Raw genomic sequence first — 22,371 nt, 5'->3', positions numbered from 1 at the left:
TTTTTCATCAAAGGAAATTTCGCTCGCGCGCGCCGCCAAAGCCGCCTTAATTGCGCAAATAGATGGCGCGACAACCAAACATTAATGTGCCTTGTTTCAAATGCAAGGCATACATCTTTTGACCGACTTGTGCCAATAAATAATCGATAAATTTGTAAAATTCACCAAAAGTGTGAACCAAAAGTATCTTTTTTTATTTTTACACAAAAATTATACAAAAAATGTTTTTTAAAATAAAGCTCGTATTAAAAAAATGCATTAAAATAGAAAAAAAACATGTTTTTTATCATAGGAAAATATTTTTGCTCACAGCTTATCACTCTAAAATTTATAAAAGCTTTGAGACTGGTCAAATAAACAAAGTAATTCTGTAATGCCGTATTGTTATGACTATGACTTATGACTGTTCCCAAAGCTTTTATAAATTTTAGAATCCAAACCTTTACGCAAAAATATTCTCCTTTAATAGAAAAACATTATTTTTTCATTTTTTAGTGATCCATTAAATACAGGATGCTATAAAACTAGCGCACGAAATCAGGAGACGTATGTGTAGATTACGAAAAAAATTTTGAAAAAATATAAGCATCATTAATATGAAGTATAAAACTATTTTTTTTATATTTTGTAATTTTTGCTTTTGAATATACTTATTCTAATCGTCTTTTTCTCTGAGTTGTGACATTTCTTTGTAACAAAACGTAACAAAAATGATTAGATATTAATATATTTCTACAAGTCTGTGACATAAGTGATTGAAGAGTGTGCTTTTTACACACAAACCGCGATGTCATTATGTCCAACACACCCTGTATACTGACTGTGTATGGTGGTTGATGTTGGTACAAAATACAAATCGAACCCCTTTTTTTAACTTTAACACCCTATTTAACCCATTAGGGAGTAATTAACCATACAGAGTCAAGTTGTCACGCAAATTACGTAAGTATGCAAAATTTCAATTCATTCGGACAACAAAAACCCTCCCTTTGCTCGAAAGATTTAAAACAGACAACAAAGTTTAAAAGTTTAAATTCCCACAAAAATGTCACAAACATCTACCCTTCCGTTTCAAAACTCAATAAAAATTTTAATAATTTCACCAATTCCCCGATAATTTTCACAAAAAAATTACTTCTTTGCGAGTTTAAGATAGAGTAATAAACGGAAAATTAAGACCAACGTTTCTTAAACACAGCAAAAACTTGCTTGGTTTGATGAGCGAGGTGGAAATCAGGTGCAAATCCGGTTTCCTGCAATCGTAGGGTTTTTCCTGTTATCTATCCCGACCTTAGTTCCAGTCGTTGTGCCAAATGAGCGCAATTACGATTCGTAATATGACGTTTGTGCAGTTCAGAAGAGAAAAAACCTCGTAAATATCCTCCACTTCAGCATTACAATTTCAAGCAAACTGCACTCAACACTATTTATTAAAAATGGTGGATGCGCCGGGTTAGACATTGCTCACCTCACATGCGTAACGTAGGACATATTTATTTATTTTATTCTTTCGTGATATATTTTTATGCAAAAACAGCATGAAAAGTGCGTCCAGAAAAGCCTCAAATTCCCAAAAGTTTTTTGGTTTTTGATTTTTTTCTGTTACTTATTTTTGCTTTCATTTGCAATTTTCTCGAAAACTGTTAGTCGGAGAACAATGATCTTTATTGAGAAAGATAGATTATTAAAAGAGCTTTCCAAAGATAATACACTTCATGGGGTTATCTCTAGTAGTTCCGGAGTTATTGCTCGATAAATGTTCCGGGTACTCAGAATCCGACCAAAATCGCGACAAAAATTGAAAAAATCAAACAAAAAAATCAAACAAATAGACTTTTTTGGGCTTTTAGCAACTCTGCTGGGTTGTTAAGACATAAAAATTCATAAAACTTTAGTAGAGTGAGTTTTAAAAAAAATTTTTTCCTGTTATCTATCCCGACCTTAGTTCCAGTCGTTGTGCCAAATGAGCGCAATTACGATTCGTAATATGACGTTTGTGTAGTTCAGAAAAGAAAAAACCTCGTATATATCCTCCATTTCAGCATACAATTTCAAGCAAACTGCACTCAACAATGTTTATTAAAAATGGTGGATGCGCCGGGTTAGACCACCTTAAATGCGTAACGTAAGACATATTTATTTATTTCATTCTTTCGTAATATATTTTTATGCAAAAACATCACGAAAAGTGCGTCCAAAAATGCCCCAAATTCCCAAAAGTTTTTTGATTTATGATTTTTTTCTGTTACTTATTTTTGCTTTCATTTGCAATTTTCTCGAAAACTATTAGTCGGAGAACAATGATCTTTTTTGAGAAAGATAGATTATTAAAAGAGCTTTCCAAAGATAGTACACTTCATGGGGTTATCTCTAATAGTTCCGGAGTTATTGCTCGATAAATGTTCTGGGTACTCGAAATCCGACCAAAATCGCGACAAAAATTGAAAAAATCAAACATCAAAAAATCGAACATATGGACTTTTTTGGACTTTTAAGAACTCTAGTGGGTTGTTAAGATATATAAAAATCCATAAAACTTTACTAGAGTGAGTTTTAAAAAAATTTTTTTTCTGTTATCTATCCCGACCTTAGTTCCAGTCGTTGTGCCAAATGAGCGCAATTACGATTCGTAATATGACGTTTGTGTAGTTCGGAAGAAGAAAAACCTCGTAAACATCCTCCATTTCCGCATTACAATTTCAAGCAGTCGTGTTATTTCGTAGATTAATATTGCCCTCCTTGTACAAAGGGAGTTGCTGGCAAAGCACAGCTTTGTTTTTGTTTAAGATTAGTTATAATTTATGTCTTAAAGTTAGTTGTTGTGATTCGTGCCGCCACGGGAGCCTTTTATTCTTCCGAATGATATTGAAATGGTAAGCAATTCGTCGACTTTGCCCATAAATAAAGCGTCCCGTTCGATATCAAGCGTCACATCCGATCATCCCGCAAGGAATAAACTTGCAAACTGAATAAAAATCATCCCAGACAACTCTCCGACAATAGATGTCGGCTGGTCGATGCACAGGGAAGAGGATCTCAATATCGGAGCGCTCCAGGTTAAACGAACTTTCCGCCCTGTCTTATTTACAATGATTTAGGGGATTATTTTCGTCTCGGAACACGGATTTGTTTCGGGGTCAGTCCAGAGCTTTTCTATTTAATAAACCGCGTTAAAACAGTGACAGTGCGATAATCGGCAAGTCTCTCCCGGAGAAAATCCCAGGAAGTTTTTCCATTTCCCGGGATCACCGAATGATAAAAGATAACCGTTCGCTCCCCCGGTTTATTGTTATTATTGACTCGGGCCCGGCTTGCCCCTAATTGTGGAAACTTGCGTTTTTACAACTTTTTTACGTCATTGTTATGCGAAATTGTCCGGATTGAGAAGTTCGTCATTACGGAATGAATTTCCGTTTTGTCACGTTTACGACCTCTCTACTTTGCTGATTTACTGTTGTTGTTTGATCTCCGGCTTGTTTTCGCAAAGTTTTCCAAGTGGTTCCGCTCTCAAAAAGCGAAAAAGTTCGCAAACTCGCAACCGGCTTTACGCAAAATCTTCCCTGTGAGCAACTGTTTCGATAATCCAACGAAAACACGAGCGCTGCACTTGCAGCACGATCCAATGAATTAGCAAATGTGGATCTTGCTTTGATCTCGCCAAATGGGAGAACAAAGACCCAAGAAAACGTGTTTAAAAAATTAAAAGCAACAAAATCGCTGGCGGGTCTTTGATTTTTAGGAAGGAATAAATTTATTTGAGCGTAGGAGCTCTGACCACGCTTCCGAAGTTCTATGTTTCATTCCTCGATGAAATTAACTCTGCGGTCGTGAATTCGTGTTTTTCTCCAGTCAGACGTGATTTAGAACGAAGTACGTCGCGCGAAATGTACACTTTTGTCGGTTGTGGAGCTTCCTCGAAACAAAATTAAATGTCTGCGCTGACGTCACGTTTCGGTTGCAAAAAGCGTGGTTTTTCGAGTGTCTCGAGATATAAAAATGGAGTCTCCTCGGGTGTAGGTTACGAGTCGTTCCGGGGGCTTTTGAATTATTTACTTGCTCTATACAGTGGCCGAAATTTACGATCGCACGGTTGGCAATATGGATTAGTACGGGGAATTCCCGCAGATATCGGCCATTGGAACTGTAAACAGTCCTCAAATAAATTACAGGACTTCCTCTCGTGAAAATCTCCGTCTCTCATAAAAGTTGCAAATCGCCGGCGAAGGGAAAATCTCACTGACCGCTTCCGTTGTTATCATTCGTGGAGTGTTCCCACCTCGGTAAACATCAATAACAATTTTATCGAGACGTGTCACAGCTGACTTGTCGGAAGTCGGCGGACAACGGCCGCTTTCGCATCGTCGAAACCGATTTTCCGAGACACGACTAAGAGAGAAGAAAACAAAGGGAGAAAAATATGTTTTCCAACGTCGACTCCCTAATCTCAGACACACTCGAGTAAACGCGCAAAAAATAACTCTAATACGCGCTTTGGTCGATTCGAAACAAAGATTTGCCGGGAATTCGCTCGACCGAAGACTAGGAGGAAAAAAAAACTGGCAGCGGTCAGACGGAAACTTACAGGTTTGCATAAACAAAAGCTGCGGCCGTTTCCGGATCAACAATTAGCGCTAATGTAGGCAAAAACGAGGAAATGTATGCGTTCTGGTGCCGGAACACGAGAAGCTTTTCAGCAGGCTTCAAAACAGAAAAATAAAAAGGCCAAGTTTATTTCGAGTAATATAATACAGCTCTTTTTGCACAGTGAACGAAGCCGTCTGTATAAATAATAATAAAGACAATGAGCAAACGCGCAGAAAGCATACAATGCTAATGTTACAACAAGGTTGGTTTTTGGTTTTCTTCTAACGTTTTTGTTACGTAGTTCACAAACTAATTTTTAACGTTTAAAATACGTCTTAACTTAAAGTCGAGTAATATAATACCGCTCTTTTTGTACAGTGAACAAAGCCGTCTCGTCTGTATAAATAATAATAAAAACAATGAATAAACACGCAGAAAGCACACAATGCCACAATGTTAATGTTACAACAACGTTGGTTTTTGGTTTTCTCCTAACGTTTATGTTACGTAGTTTGCAAACCAATTTTTAACGTTTAAAATACGTCTTAACTTAAAGTCCAGTAATATAATACCGCTCTATTTGTACAGTGAACAAAGCCGTCTCGTCTGTATAAATAATAATAAAGACAATGAGTAAACACGCAGAAAGCACACAATGCCACAATGTTAATGTTACAACAACGTTGGTTTTTGGTTTTCTCCTAACGTTTATGTTACGTAGTTCACAAACCAATTTTTAACGTTTAAAATACGTCTTAACTTAAAGTCGAGTAATATAATACCGCTCTTTTTGTACAGTGAACGAAGCCGTCTCGTCTGTATAAATAATAATAAAGACAATGAGTAAACACGCAGAAAGCACACAATGCCACAATGTGAATGTTACAACAACGTTGGTTTTTGGTTTTCACCTAACGTTTATGTTACGTAGTTCACAAACCAATTTTTAACGTTTAAAATACGTCTCAACTTAAAGTCGTGTAATATAATACCGCTCTTTTTGTACAGTGAACAAAGCCGTCTCGTCTGTATAAATAATAATAAAGACAATGAGTAAACACGCAGAAAGCACACAATGCCACAATGTTAATGTTACAACAACGTTGGTTTTTGGTTTTCACCTAACGTTTATGTTACGTAGTTCACAAACCAATTTTTAACGTTTAAAATACATCTCAACTTAAAGTCGCATTTACGTAAAAAATGTACGAAACTTTAATGTTATTAATAATCGTATTTATAACGTTTGTTTTAAACGTATAATTAACGTTTCAAAAAAACTGAATTTGATTTTAAATAACTTTTTAATTGAACGCTATATCAATGTCGTGAACCGAAATATAAATAAACCTAACTAATTAACTTCTACAGTAAAAACTACTCTTGCATAACTTTACGTTATTTTTACGTTAGTGTGTTTACTGGGAGAACATGTGTTGTCAGATGTGAGCCAAAAAGATGGTTTCCCTGTAGGCCTTATTAGCCCCAGTTTGAAGTTTTTGCGCAAACATCGGTAAATCTTGTGCTTTAAGAATTCTCGGTTCGAACCCATCCATTATAATGTATCACCAAAATAAATTACCTGTGAAGTCCGATCGGGAGTGCAAAACTTGAGCAGAATCAGGATTTGAAAAACATATAAATCGCACCTTTATGACTGCAAACGTCGTCGCAATTCCGATCGTCCTTCAGGACTCTTGTGTTGAAGAAACACTGACCTGCATCAGAAGCATGGGATAGGGAGCCGGATACTCTTCATCGATTTCCGTCATGTAGACTGATTTGTTAAAAATGGGCGGTAAATCGTTGACGTCCTTGATATGTATGACCACCGTGGTGTAATTCTCATTCAAGCTGTCTGACGCGACCAGGGTAAGCTCGTACTACACATGCATCAACAACAGGAGAATACAATGCGAACATTTAGCGGTGAGACAAAAATCAAAACATGCAACACACAAAAACGAAACACATAAAAGTCATGCTCGACACTCGCCCTGAGCACGCTCTTCGGCAGATTCCTGTCGTCCTCTTCGGTGATCTGCGTCCTGTAAGTGGGTCTTTCGAAAACGGGCGGATTGTCGTTAACGTCCTTGACGTGGATCACCACCGTCGTGTAGTTCTCTTTGAGATTATCGGACGCGGCAAGACGCAACTCGTACTAGACACAAAATTTCGCATTCAGTGGTCGAACATCTGCTCGTGTCGTTAACAATGTGTCATAGAGAACGCTCGGGAACAATGCCGCTATTGTGAAACGATGATTGGAACCTCGAGTCCCGCGGGATATACTAATCACGTGGCTCATTCACCGCTCGGACGTATCTTAATACTGAATACGAGCTCGGTTTATTCAAGATACACATCGGCGAAATGACAACCATGCACAAATGCCAAAGCTCGATGGATATCTTGGGTTCGTCAAAAAGTGGCTCCGTAAACCCTTAAGTCAATTTTTCCAAAAAAAATAAAAAAATTGATGTTAAAATAATTCATAAACACTCGAAAAAAGAAAACAAAATTTTTAATTTATGAGAAGATTTTGTAAAATTCTCTGAATTGCATTATCGCTCTCATAACACGAATTAAAAAAATATATTTTCGTGTAAAAAAACATTCAAAATATACAACGACACGGAGTAATGTCATTTTTGATTCAGTTCTGTGATTTTTCAAACTTTCGGAAAAACTGAGTTTTTAAAAACGCATTTAAGAAACGAAAAGGTCAAAAATAACAGAATTTTAGATACAATTCTACCATTTTTTGACAAACTTTTGCTTAATTCTTACAACTGCGTTTTGAATCAAAAACGCAAAAACCCTAAAATCATATAATTTTGGATCCAAAAATTCATTCATGTTTAAGTTCAGCGAAATTTTTCAAAAAATTTGCGATTTTATATAGTTTAAAGATTGAAATGCAAAATTGCTTAATTTTTGAATAATTGTAACAATTGTCTGTATTTTTTTTTGTAAAACATTAAACAACTGCGTTTTAAAAAAAAATTTAAAAAAAATGCGAAATATTTGAAAAGTTTACAACGGAAAAACGACCTCACTTCCTCTAAGCTCAAATCACAAACAATCAAATTCAAAGTTTTTTAACTTGGACCCATACCATTTTTCTTCGGTGAGTCAATAGTGGGTTATTTCTGATTTTTTTTAATATGCAATCAATAATACTGATTCCACTTGACCAGGTCGGCAATAAGTAAAAAATTCAAAAATTAATCCACGATTCTTTTCTGGATATATTGTCAAGTTTGTTTTGACAGTTTTGCTAAATTTTGGTTGCATCTTAGGAATCTTATGTCAGAAATAACCCACTATTGACTCACCCTGTAGTGTCATATCTAACAACATATTTTGCTTTATTCTAAGTCGTACAATGACGAGCAAAAAAATTCGGGCACTTTTGACACTTCATAGGGAATTATAAGCTGATTAAATTTTTGAAATTTTTTACTCACCATCGTATATTTTTGGTCGACATCTGATAGTACTCTTAAAAACAATGCAATTCCATATAATTTTCTCAAACAAGTATAGTGAGATTGTTTTCCCTTGCAAGTTTTCCATTTTTATTTGAGTATGGAAAAAGCTAATTTTCTTAACGAAATAAGAAAAATTTTGTTTAACTCGTTCAACTCGTCAGGAAAACTGATCCTTACTATTCATGACGTATTTTTTATTTTAATTATTTGTTATTATTTATTGCCTGAAGTTAGGTTCTGGTAAAAATTGACCTCAGGTCAAAATATGGGAGCTAATGCGCCACTGAGCACATTTTCCACGCGAGCCGTTCGATTAAAAAAATTATACAAAATCGCGCGTCAAAATTCAATTTGCCGAGCTTAATGTTACATGAAATTGTAAATAAAAAATAGGGGCGTTTACGCGAACCAATGGCCCGGATCGAGTAAATGTAAGCGAGTCGTTCGGGGACATTCTTGAATTTTCCTCATAATTTATGTATGAAAAAAAAATAAACATTTGTTCCCTCGACGTTGCTCGGGATGAGAAACCACCAAAACGTTTTAAATATTGATTGTGCCGTTCCGAATGTAAATAATCGCGACACGGCCTAGACTCGAGCACATTTTTACGGCAATTTTTTATAGTTCGCCGTATAATTCGATACCGAGGCTTTATTATCAAGCAACGAAGATAAAAGACCGGCCAAATTGCTCACTGGAGCGTGCACTTAGCCGATAACTTACATAAGCCCGAACAGCCGCTATAAATCACTTGCAAGACGCGGATAAGTCGCGCGAGTGGGCGAACAATCGCCCGTGCAACGCGACTATTCGCTCCGAAACAAAATGGAAGCGAATCCGGCGCCGCCTATCAATCCCATCTCCCGGTCCCGGTCTAATATTATTAAACTCCTTCCGACATTTGCGGAATCGCCGCGGATTATCCGACGTCCTCATACATATTTATGGCAGCCAAACAACATCAGAACCTTTGTTTTTATTCAGCAAGACGACGCAACGAAAAAGTCAAGGAGCGCGTTTCCGGCGTGGTGGACAGATTCGTTTTAATTAAACTGAGGATTTATGTTTGTCACGTCGCAACCGTTGCGTGCGTTCGCACCTGACGGTGATTTACGAGCGATCTGATGGTCATTTTATTGATTCATGATTGGACTTACCCTTTTTCTCGTCTCGTAATCCAACGCTCCGGCTACGTAGATAGCTCCGGTCATGTTCTTGACGGCGAAGGCGCCGCCTATGTTACCGCTTGTGATCTCGTATCGAATACGAGAGGCTGAAAAGGAACATTTCGATTAATTGGTGATTCAAATGAGCGACGCTTTGGAGAAGAATCGACTGATATCCGGATCCGGACGTCCGGGGACTTATTCAATCGCTAAGCTGACGCAATGATAATAAACATTCCCGGATCGCGTGAAACAAGCTCCATAAATTTCCCGGAAGGATGTTATTGACGGAAAAATTCTGATGCAGTGGCAGCTTTGTTTCAAACTTTCAAGCTGCGAAACTAATAACGGCTTTGTGTAATTTAGTTAGCGGATGTAATTTTAGTTTAAATAACATATAATTAGATCAACAAATTTCAATTACGCGGTCGGACAGATGCCACGGCCTGGGCACGTACTCTCATCCCGGATTAACGCAGTCCTCAAAAAACGCTTTTTACTATCAGCCATTCCACTTAACTCAGTGGGTTTTATTTACGGGTATCTAAAGCTTCCCGGCCTCGATATTTCCGTTAAAGTCGCCGTTACCGCAATGAATTTGAAAAAAAGCTTTTTTGCGCCTCGAGCGCAGCGAGGGTTTAACTGTTTTTTCTTCAGTTTTTAATTTTTGGTACATTTCTGAAAATTGCAATTAGTGGAGCGAATCAAATCAAACGCGAAACAATGCGTTCGAAAACGTGGCATAACAATGGCGAATATGAGATGTTTGAGGTAAAATGTGCACGCTGTGAGTCAACAGGAGCGCACAAAAGTGGTTTTCAATAATTCACGCCGGCAAATTGTGTTTGTTATAAATAAGAGATCGTGTTTTGGCTAAAATCCGACACGCATCAGCCACCGATCCATCAATTGTTTTTTCCCAGTGTCGTTCCCTCTTCTGTCTCATTATCTCCACTAAACGAGCTCCATGTTGGATTAGGCCCGGTCCCAAATTGGGCTTTCGAAATTTAGTCGAACAGCGAATGAGAAAATCTGTTCTGATCCATATACTTGTCTTCGGCTTAGACGACTAACCCTTCTAATCCAGGGCGCCCTTTAATGAAGAAAACGAGAGCGGAGGCATATTTTAGGTGAAATTTCGAGCGACGCGTGTATTTACAAGATATCGTAACGGCAAGGGCTTTGAATTCGGAATTTTCACCGAGTTGTGTCAGCCGAGATGCATTATTCAGTGGGCTGTGTGTTGAGACTTTCAGGACCGGCTTGCGTCGTGCCCGAGAAAGTTGATTTGTAAGGATCGACCGACGGTTTAATCCGACGACCAGACGCTTGCCAGGGATTGGAGCCGGCACGACGTCCGGAAATTCTAAACAGAAGGCCGCTGATGAGACGACAGACGGTTTGCCAATTGGGCCGTATTTCAATATTTAAGCCGCCGAAAAACCAAACCGCACTGAAAGCATCATGAATATTCACACACGCAGACGAGTATTTTTAGTTTTTGATCTAGCGGACGAATCAAGCTTTTGCTGTCCCGTCCGTTTTTGCAAACGTATAAAAGTTGTTCTTATTTCTTACGCCGTCAATAAGAACAAGAATTTTTAATTTCCTACGTCTAATTTTGACATTGTTAAAGTCTTTAGTGGTTAAATAAATAATAATAATTTTTGCGTTATTTTCACACTCAAGATTTTTTGTCCCATCCATTATGTCCCGTCCATTATGTGAATAAATCTGTGGTACAAACTAAAAGTAAATTAATCAGAAGTCGCTGCACATCGTGTCATTCTTTGGTTGTAGGTAGAGAACGAATAGTTAGACAAAAAAACAGCAAAAAAGCACAAAAAACAACGAAAAAAGTAAAAATCTGTTTGAAAATATTTTATTATCATTATTATATTATTATATTATTTTCAATGTTTAAGCCGCCGAAAAACCAAACCGCACTGAAAGCATCATGAATATTCACACACGCAGACGAGTATTTTTAGTTTTTGATCTAGCTTTTGCTGTCCCGTCCGTTTTTGCAAACGTATAAAAGTTGTTCTTATTTCTTACGCCGTCAATAAGAACAAGAATTTTTAATTTCCCACGTCTAATTTTGACATTGTTAAAGTCTTTAGTGGTTAAATAAATAATAATAATTTTTGCGTTATTTTCACACTCAAGATTTTTTTGTCCCATCCATCATGTCCCGTCCATTATGTGTATAAATCTGTGGTACAAATTAAAAGTGAATTAATCAGCAATCGCTGCACATCGTGTTATTCTTTGGTTGTAGGTAGAGAACGAATAGTTAAACAAAAAAATAGCAAAAAAGCACAAAAAACAACAAAAAAAAGTAAGAAGTAAAAATATTTTCAAAACGTTTTATTTTAAAGATACATATAATGAAATTAAAAAATTGTTAAAAATACAAGGATAGTTTTGCTGATTGATAGCAAAAGTCCAACTAATTTTCTGAAACATCTCATTGGGAGCAATTTCTTTTGTTGTGGTTTCTAAAAATGGACAATTATCCCGTCCGTTATGTTTAAACTGTAGAGAATTTTTATTTAAATTTTAATACCTTAAAAATTAGGGATTGATTTAAAAAAAATCTGAAAATTTGGGACGTATCTTCCAAATTTATTGTTTCTAGGTTCAGTTCAGTCAATCAGTCACGGAACTGTTTTATAATGTAGATACTTCTAATTTACATAGTGCTCTTGAAATTTTATTATTCAAGCCGCCTTGGATTGGGGAAAACATCCGTCTAAAATTTTTATCTATGCGATTAGTAGATTATCCCGGAGCGCCGTCCCATTTCCGTGTATTTTTTCCGGTGGCAATCTCGTCTAGTAAGGAGCTAATCGGATCCTCCGTCGATGTGTGTGTCTCAAGTTCATTACTCATGTATGACTCCGGTGTAAAAACAGGCCGATGTTTGCACAGCCCCGACATTTCATTACCCGGAAGGTCGGACTCCGTGTTATAGTTAATCGGTCGTCAGTCAAACCGAATTAGCGTCGTGAATTAATTATCACGTTGCGTTGTTATACTCCCGAATTTGTCTCCGGTAGAGCCATTAATTTTCCTCCGGGCGCCACCCACTGGCAACAAGTGCAGGTGTTTTTCCCTGGAGAAATCGCATAAACAAAAAATACAACACTTAACGCGTTGCAAAAACAGGGTTTACGACGGCGGCTGTAAAAGTCGCTTTACTTATTCAAGATTCGATGACCTGGGGAGTCGTACACGATTCAAATGCGAGCCAAGTAACATGGCAGTCAGGAATTAGGACGATAGGTGAGGCTTGTTAACTGGAGACGGAACGATTGATCATTATTTACGACGGTGCGAGATGTAATGGAGACGTTTGCAGAAATGGAGGAAAATAAACGGGACTTGGGGTGGTATTAATCATTTCGGGGAGCTTGAAAAGAGGTCGCGGTGACAGCTTTGTAAGAACGCGAATCGCATCAGTCAACGAAAATCGTAATTGGAAAGCAACAGAGAAGATAATAAAGTCGGGCGGGTTATTAATGCACAAAAGATTCGCCTTGGAAAGCACGAATTTCGCAGAATGTACAAAAAATAAAAACTAGTGTGGTTAATTCGTTTCGTTGCGCGTCTTTGTGCGTTTGTTTGGTTTAATTCCCCGTTTTAATTAAACCGTTTCGAATAAAACTATTCACAGGTGTTTAAAACAAGCTGTCGCGGCGGCTTGACAAACCCCTCTAATTGCAATTCGATCCATTTTTCTCTCGCATATTCCACATAAATTAGCATATCTCGTGTTACGCCCCGAGTCGGGGAAATTCTTGCTAATTTCTTGGGAAAGCTCCGACGGTTTGACGCAACACGCCTTTTCACCATAGTCCCGAAAGGCATTTTTAATCAGGCCTCTTAAATTTCCCATGTGAATTACTTAATTGAATGATCGCTGTTTTTGAAAAATTTACCGTAATGTTCCGCTAAAGCGACTGGAATAGTTCTTGCCGCTGCGAGACGTAAATTAGATCACAAGCTTAATACGTCAGACTGTCTCTAAACAGCATAGCGCAACTGGAGAATATCACAGAACACTACACGGCAATTCCTGCAGACAATGATGTATTCGAAATAAAATCCAAATTAAGAGAGAACGGGAGCAGTACGAATGCCGATACGAAGCAGACGCTTCGTAATAACTAAATGGAAAATTATCGGAACATTTTCGTAAGGGTATCGACCCGAAATAACGTGTTTTTCACTGTCTGCGAAGAATGTAAAACTTAAAATTATTTAAATTTAGTTAATCAGTTTATCTAAAAATGGTGGATGCGCCGGGATAATAAATTAACGTCAAGAAACTAAAGTCAAAAAACTTGCTTTAAACATTTTTGTTGAAAGAAAACACTTCTACCTATTGGTTTCTCACATCATAATGCTGCCAACTGTTCTATTTTGTCCCCACGGTAATTAAGTATTGTGGTAATAAAAACCCGCAAAAGCTGTTTGAATGTTTATTTATCACCCAGCTTCACTGCAAGCTGCAGTTTAGACTCTTTATGAGCCATCATCGCATATAAAGCTCTGGCTAAACCCCAATAAATAATTTTAAAAACACAGATAAAAGGTTTTTAAATTATTCACAAAGTTCATCCAGGATTAAGTTACTTAATTTGCTATTTTTAGTTGTTATAAATAATCTGTTTGACATGCATCCCGTGCAATTTGTTTTAATTACATGCAATGTGTAATACTTTGTTCAATTAAAATGGTGGATGCGCCGGGATAATTGTAAAATTTGACTTGGTATTGTGTCGTCTCAAAACAATTCCCTTGCCGTTTCATTAACCAGCTTTGGAAAATCCCTAATAAAAGAATTTGAATTATACATTTCCGTGTACATAAAATCGATGCGATAACGCCGTGGCACATAAACCAGGGCGAACGCTATCGTCATCCGAAACGAATTGTCAAAATACGAGCTGGATTAGTCACCGGTTTATCTATGCAAAATCTGGGCTTTCGTATTTCCCCATCGGTATTAAATCACTCGAGACAAAATCCGTTCGTCCGTCCGAGCAACCGCGAAAATCCCGAATTAATTGATCGTTAAAAACATGTCGTCGCGAGGTGTGCAATAATTAATGCCGGCGTTGCACTTGCATAAGGAGCCAAGTTTCCGGGCAATTAAGCAAGCGTCGCCTTGAAATATGCAACCTGTAAAAAGTCCGCTCACGACACACATGCCCACAAAGGCAACCGTCGTCGTCTTGGTACACAGAGATCAAGGGATGAATTCATTACGCCGAAGCGTCTAATTAGAGGGTCACGGAACTAAATTGAATTTCTAATGCGAACAGAGACCCAGCCACGTCGTTAAAAATTCACGCAAAAAGGGCACTGTAATCAGTCCGATGCTATGAATTATCAGCTCCGAAAACTATCGAGCGATTTTTCCGGAGGCTTTTGACGTCAAACACGTGTAGGACCATCAATTCTGATAAAGAAACGCCGGTATTATCGCGCCGGTGAGTTATCGATTCGCAACCGTCTAACTGCAGCCGTAATACAATCAACAAAGTGCCTCCCGGACTCAAATATTATTTAAATCAGTTATACACCCGCGCTCGTGATCTCGGATGTATCATTTATTTCAATTCAGCCCGAATATTGACAAACAATAGGAGCTTTCGGAACGAAAAACCGAAAACTTCTTTTGATCGCAACCGTTATTTCGGCTGACATATCGACGGTAATTGAAAACGTTAACTCGCATTATTGGAAAAAAATATCAGCGATCCCTGCAATAAACGAGACCTGGATTTATGCTCCGGCGCATAAATCCGACGATATTCTTTCATTAATTAAGCTCCAAGCTGCAACCGTGCGAAACACTTACTCGAATTGATACAAGGAAAACTCCGAGTATTGGATTAATTCGGGTTTTTTATCGAATTGCGAATTACGTCTCTTGCAGGTGCGGAAACAAGCCTTGAAATTACAGCCGAAAACTTCGAGTGTTTTCACAAGCCCCAGGAAAAATAAGCACGACCGTGTTAATAAATTAAATATTCCGGCTTTTTTCTCTCGTAATTAAAACACGTTAATGACCGCCTAAATGCAAGATAATGCCCCGACTATAAAAAAAGTAATAAAGTACGAGCGAAAGAAAGGGCAGGTGGGTCGGCTTCTTTTATGTGCTTCAAACCTTCCGGCTTGAGTGTTTTTCTAATTCTAGTTAAACTTCAGGATCGTTACTCAGGAAAACGAAAATGTTTAAAAGTGATCAATTTCCGGGCGGTGGTCATTTGTTTCGTTAAAATATGAGTTGCTAGGCAACAAATACATCTTACGTCCGGATCAATATATGCCGGACCTACGTAACAATAATTTTGTGATTAGGTCTTCTAAAACCTTAATGTGTCTTGACGTTTTTATGTCGTGGATAGAACTAGACCCTAAGGAACAAGCAGGCCTGGAATAGGAGTTGCTAGGCAACTAGAGTGTCCTAGTTTCAGTGTGAATTGCTAAGCAATGACAGTTAATATAACCTGCGATTAACGAATTTCCTAATCAGGGTTGGCCGATTTTGACATTTGAAATTTCTCTCGTTTTTTTTCCGGAGCTTCGCCGCACATTAATTTTGATTAATTTCCAATTTGTCGTCCGCGACGTGCGTGAAAAAAAGGTCGCGGCAAGAAATTAGCTCCCAGGCATGATTTAGAAAAAATATGAAGGCTCCGGAAAAAACAACAAACTTTCCGGGTTTGTGTCATGTACACCGGTAGGTGAAGTAACGACTTAATCATTGAGTTTTATCGCCCAGATTGATGTTTTGGCTGCGTGTAAAAGCGCCCGGAGTCGTGTATTTGCGCCAATGAAAAACTTCAAACGCATTAACTTAATTAAATTTTAATTAATTAACCCGGAGATAAAACGCGCGCTTAAAAGTGACACGTCGTCTTGATTTAATCCGGGAGTGAGTTAGAGCCGACGATGGTGCATTTATACGGAACGAAAAGTATGCAAACAATGGTGCGATCGGTCGGACTGCCCGGAGTCCGGAATGCAAATCACTTCATTTGCGGACGCCTCCGGAGGTTTAATAACAGGACGATGCGGGCACGCTTTGTTTTATCGCACTGTGTTAAATTGAAATAATAAAAATATTAATAACAACGTGTGTTAATTGAAAATGTTCACAAGCTTCGTGCATATTTTTTGCTGAACACGACTCCGGGACGCGCTTTGTGGGCTAATTATTAATGTAAACGTGTTGCCACTTCCGGGCTGTGTTTATCCGGTGATGGAAGAATCAATCGGACGGGATGAAGACGCAAATAAAGCTAGGTCCAGGCCGCGGCCTCCCATAAAACCCCGGCCGTTATTGGGGCTATCGATTCGGACCTACGACACCGGTCATAAATCGCACGGAGCTGTCACGCGCCCGCCAAATCCGGATTTACACCACGACAAGACGCCACTTTTATTCGCCAGCATTTGACGGATCCTGCACTTTGTTTAGGCAATTTATCCGCGAATGAACACCCTACTTTTGTCCAAAAGCTGGGATTTAAAGTGCAAAATTATTGCAAAATAAATAGTGTTAACCCTACGTCTGATACTGAAGTCGAAAAAAATTATTATTATAGCTCCTTACATATCCCCAAAGTGTTTTTACTGTTAAAGAAATAGAAACCACAAAAACGATTTTTCACCCTTAGTTTAAGAAATTAATAAAAACATGAAACGGTGCTGTCTTGATGATATTATTAGGACGTACGTCTTGAACAGACTTACAATTTATTTTCAAACTTCTTCAAATAAAAAAAATTGCCGATAGTATGTTCTTGGTGCACTCAAAGTTGTGAAACTGATCAATGAACTCATAAAACCGTATGGTGTAAGTACAAGGTGGAATTAGTGCAGAATAAAAACAAGGCACGTATAACAAGTGTTGGATGGCGTTCTATTCGATTGTGCTTAAATTCGATCAACTTCTAACTTAGTTTGGTAGTTGGAGATTCGTCTTTTATGTGAGATGTACAACAAATTTGCCGTCAGCTTGTCGTTAAAAAATCGTTAAAGCCGCAGCCACTCTAACCCGTGGAGCGACACATCGCTTGTAAACTCTCGTGTAAAGAATGTAGGAAAGCGATTAAGTGTAGTGTCTTTTATTCGCCGTTTTTACGATCCATCAGCGTAGCGCTGCAAATCCGGCTCTAAACAGCGTTTAGTTCATAAGATTAAATTTTGGGGAAAAAGTGTCGATCGACTGACTGCACCGAAATCAAGTTCTTGCACGTCCGTTCGACTCTCAAGAGTTGGTAAATTTCGGCACGTGTCGTCGGAACCGCGTGTCGTGCATCGGCAAGGAAGTTCGTTGCGACGAATTTCTCACAAACGGAAATAAAAAAAGGATTATTGTAATGCTGTCACTGATCGAGACGGAGGGAAAGTTTCGACGATGTTGTGCCAATAAAACGAATTATCCATCTGACAGGACAGGAGACGTAAACAGAACGGGGGCTTTAACTCGAACCGGAATTTTTCTAATTAAAGGGGAGTTTACGACAGAAACGTTGATAATCGGATGCGTAAAAATTCAACGCCAGTGAACCGTCGTTATTATTATTTTACTCGTAACATTTTTATCTCGGTTGTCTTGAAAGTGTATCTGGTATAAAAGGGAATGTTATATTTTTCAGTTTAAATTCAACCTACTGTCATATTGTAAAGCTGCTTTGTCGGTTGCGAGCACGAAATTTTATGTGCTACAGTCGAAGCGGTTTATGCTAGATTTATATCGGGACTTTTTCAACACAACGCGGACGAAGAACAGTTTTAAACTGTTTCAGCGTTGAAAAAGTTTAAGGCGTTACAAACTACAGTCCGACAAAGACCATCAAAGCAAAATTGATAAAATACTACACAATCGACGACTTTTGCTAAAAATGCGATTTTAATAAAAGTCACAAACTATCCTTAAAGTTTTCCATTTTAATAAATTTTTCTCTCCGTAATATTCACAATATGAAGCGTTATTTACATGGTTTTTGTCTAGTTTTTTAATAAAGCAAAGCTTTTAACTAATTTATATTAGTTGGTAATTAGATATTTTTCCGCTCAGTTAAAAATGGTGGATGCGCCGGGATACCCACATTAAAATGTGAGTAACCATTACACTGAAAATAAAAGAAAAAATACTTTTAGTAGAATTATTACCTCCGTATTAAACAAACTTTTACCGACGTTTAAAATATTTTATAATTTAAAACATCCATTTCTTGTAATGTGTTTTCACCCAAAGTGCGCTTGTGAACACCTTTGCGCTTCGATTATTCATTCCAGTTTTTCTGTTCGTTATAAACCGAAAATTTAATTCCAACTCACCTCTAAAAAAGCACATTTCAGCTGTTGGAGCTTTTAGAAATAAAAGTCACTGTTATTAAGTATTGTGGTAATAAAATCTCAGTAAAGCTATTAAAATTTTATGTATCACCGAGTTATATAGAAAGCTCGAGCTTTGACTCTTTTTCAAGTCACTATACATAGTTATATGATTTTCACTTATTTATTTTTCATGCAATATCCGGTGCAATATTTAAACAAATTAACTTGTTGCTTTATTTGTTTAAAGCTAATAAAACCAGCCAAATTTAATAAAAATAATTTCAATAAAAATGTTCGCATTTGTATGAATAAACTCTCAATTCTGTTACAATGTACCGTATAAATTGTCACTCCATTTCGGGCTCAAACCGAGTGCAAATTACGTTATGGCTAAAAGCGCAAAACAAACAAATATTCATCCTAGATAAGCCGAATCCAGTCATAACCCTCTCTATCCCGGAAATTAAACCACCCCCGTTTCAAGGCCACGGAAAAACCTCCCCTAATGACTGTTTACCTCCGCAGTTCTTTCTTTTGCCCCACGAACCCTCAGATTGATGATTGTGCAAATCCTTAAGCCGCTCAGAATTCCCGATGAATTTCACACGACGACTGCTCATATATGCGCATCCTGAGCAGCCCTCGCGCCATAAATTCCCATATTTATTAATAGTAACGTTACGTTTAAGTTAATGCACATCCCCCGAAATTGAATTTCTCGCAAATTGGGCAAAAATCACGGTCTAAAAAATTCCCAACCGGCCGCAATGTGTTAATGCAAATGTGGAGGAATTTTCGCATTGCTTAATGAAAATGAACCGGAATTAAGCGTCGCGAGGCCGTAAAGCACAGAGAGGTAACGAGGCCGGAAACGAGGGGCTTTCGCGAGGGAATTACAAGGGATTTCGGGTCGTAGTGCCGGCTCTGCTTTAAAATTTCAGTGTGTTTCGAACAAATGGCAGATGCGGGACGTGAATTGCTAAATAATTTTTTCACCCAAATCGCGCCGAACAAATCAAAATTAAACACGTCGTGCAAAAACTGAATTAAACTTTAATTAGTTAATCAAGACTCAATCACAGGCTCCGAGTTTAAAGTTTCGTTCTCGAAATAAAAAAGTTTTTATTAGTCACTTCCTAAAGTCGTTTCCTCCAGTCCAGGTTTTATCTTTTTCCGACAAACAGTGCGCGTCACGATAAATCTGCTTTAGTAATTTTACATTAAATACCAAACCAAATATTATTTATTACATAATAAAAATGGATTGTGGCCGAAACTAAAATAAATTCAATTTGGTGCTAATTTCATTAATTTTGTTAAACAAATAATTAAATTCATGTGTCGTTACGCAAAATTGCCCATTGTAATAATAATATTAATGGGGCGTTTTTGTTGTTACAACAAAAAATGTAGGTAAAAATCACCAGTTTCAGACGCAGTGTTACGATGCTGCGCCAATAGCCATATAAATTTTATGGCTCTTTTGTAACAAATTATGTCCACCAATCACAATTCTAGCTATTTTTTTATTATCCGCGACAAAAAATTAATCCCATCATTTGTTGTCTTTTTGTCTCGTAAGCTTTTACAACATGTAAACAACAAATAAAGCGAGATAAATCCGACTCAAAGAACTCAGTGGTTACATAATTGCTTCTGCTCCGTCTTAGTGTAAACGGCTCGAGCATTTTCCCCCAAAATTCGCGCTACGCAAAAATTCCCACTACTTCCGCCCGCAATACATCACTACCTCCTATTTCCGTTTCCCGGTTGAAATCCTCCGCCGCCATTAAAATAAAAAGGTCGGAAAATTGACTGTTCTGAATTCCAATCTCAGGAAAAAAATTACCAATTTTGATTTGTTTTACGTTTGATTCGAATTAAATTTGCTGTTTTAATAAAACCTCGTCTTTGCAAATCAAGGCAAAGAACGAAACAAAGGAATTGTCCCGGCACATCCACCATTTTTTCAATACTCATAACTACAACGAGCCGCGAAATTAAATTTCCTTGCAATTCTGTTGCTCCAACTTTCACGTAATAAAAAGAATTCGCGTTTTAATCTGCGGACCAAGTTTTTAATTTCGTCAAAGCAACTAGCGCCCGAACGAATTCTAAATAAGCAAAGTTAAATTCCCTTCAAACTGCGGCGATAAATAAACTTGACTTACATTCATCGTGATCTTTGGCGGTGACGGTGAGAACGGTGTGCTGAATATCCTCGTTTTCGTCCACTTCCGCCTCGTAGAGGGCCTTGTCGAAGTACGGCGGGTTGTCATTCTTATCAGCGATTCCAATTCGGATGAACTTGGTCACTGAAAAAAAACTACAGTCAGCCCCCAGTGTCAATTACGCCGATCTCTCTCAAACTCATATCCACCCGTGTTTTTCCACACCTCACTTGGCAACATCATATCGATATGATGGAACGCATTTCAATAAGTGCCAAACTATACAAGCCCCGGGAACCCGGGGCCGGCTTTAGCGTAATTTCCTCCCGCGAAAAGAAGCGATTTTCATAAATCTAGCCGCATTCCCACGTCAACCACCATAAATTCAATTTGATTGAATTGCGACATTTCGAGACAACGCTATAATAGAAGCGGCGTTCCGAATTAAAAGCTCCTATTAATTTCGTCGCTTCGAACTTCATGATCGGAATTAATGTTGTGGCTTTGGAGTTACGAGAAGCTTTTTTCATTCCGGTTTTAAAAATCGCGCCCTCGATACAACGCCATCTAATCTCGACGGTCATTAATCATGGACAACATGCGACTTTAACGGGGCGGAAATAAGAAATATTGAGGCTGCTTTATTAAATTAGGGATAGACGGTGTCAAGTGACACTCGCGATACTGGCTAAAGTTATTTAGGTTTCGAACCGAATTCTTTTATGGAAGAATGTCGAAACTATGAAACGAACCAAAAGCTCGTTTTTGAACTTTTCAAACTGAATTTTGCTAATAGAATAATGGAAAAATCGTGTTGAATTGTTTGAACGGGTAAATAGGCGTAATAAATCTCGCGCTGTCACTTGAACACACATATTTTAAAAAACAATAATATCGATACTCGTAGATAATAATTAATAATAGGTTGACGTAAATACAGGGAAGTGCATTCTTTATGAGTTTTATTCTCATAATTCATTGTAGGTTTTAAAGGATGACAAGCGCACAGACGTAGATCTAACGTTTTTTAACGTTATACGTTGAAATTTACAACGTTGTTATTTGGTTGAATGATTACGTTTTCTTGTAACGTTTATGTTACGTAGTTTAAAAACCGTCTTGTTTCTTTTTATCAATTTAATTTAAAACTGTATTTACGTGAAAAATCATTTTAACGGTATTAATAATCGTATTTACAACGTTTGTTTTAAACGTATAATTAACGTTACAAAAAACCTTTTAAATAAACGTAACTTATTAATTACATATATAGTATAGAAGACGCAAAATATGCAGTAAATATATTGTAATATATAGTAAATAACTATTTTTATATGTATTTTTGACAATCATAAAATATAAAAACTGTTATAAAAAAATTAAAAATATCAGAAAAAGAAATAAATAAATAGAAAAAAGTGCACTTAATTGTCTTACAGATGTCTGAGGACCTGATACTTTTCCATATTGCACATTTATAACAGAATAAAATTTTCTGAATGAAAACGTTTTTAAAACGTTGTTTGTTAACGTTGATTACTGGTATTAAATTTTCTATAATTTTACGTTATATTCTTGCGTTACACA

General features: G+C 37.5%; 1 protein-coding gene across 12 annotated transcripts in view; it reads right to left on the bottom strand.

The window, feature by feature from the left end:
• Positions 1 to 22,371, bottom strand: part of CadN (Cadherin-N) — a 171,907-nt gene that overhangs the window by 19,429 nt on the left and 130,107 nt on the right. For 6 of the 12 annotated variants that reach the window (XM_008195795.3, XM_008195801.3, XM_008195797.3 and 3 more), the window contains 3 exons: positions 20,785 to 20,928; positions 9,239 to 9,354; positions 6,581 to 6,745 (listed from right to left, as the gene is read on the bottom strand). In XM_008195795.3, the coding sequence (XP_008194017.1) occupies positions 6,581 to 6,745; positions 9,239 to 9,354; positions 20,785 to 20,928 (425 nt within the window). Of the gene's footprint in view, positions 1 to 6,302; positions 6,468 to 6,580; positions 6,746 to 9,238; positions 9,355 to 20,784; positions 20,929 to 22,371 lie in introns of all 12 variants that reach the window. The other 6 variants (XM_008195794.3, XM_008195798.3, XM_008195796.3 and 3 more) reach the window with 2 other exon arrangements.

Source organism: Tribolium castaneum, chromosome 5 (assembly GCF_031307605.1).
Source record: "Tribolium castaneum strain GA2 chromosome 5, icTriCast1.1, whole genome shotgun sequence".
In the NCBI taxonomy this organism is placed as follows: domain Eukaryota; kingdom Metazoa; phylum Arthropoda; class Insecta; order Coleoptera; family Tenebrionidae; genus Tribolium; species Tribolium castaneum.
This window is presented reverse-complemented; position numbering and strand designations above follow the sequence as displayed.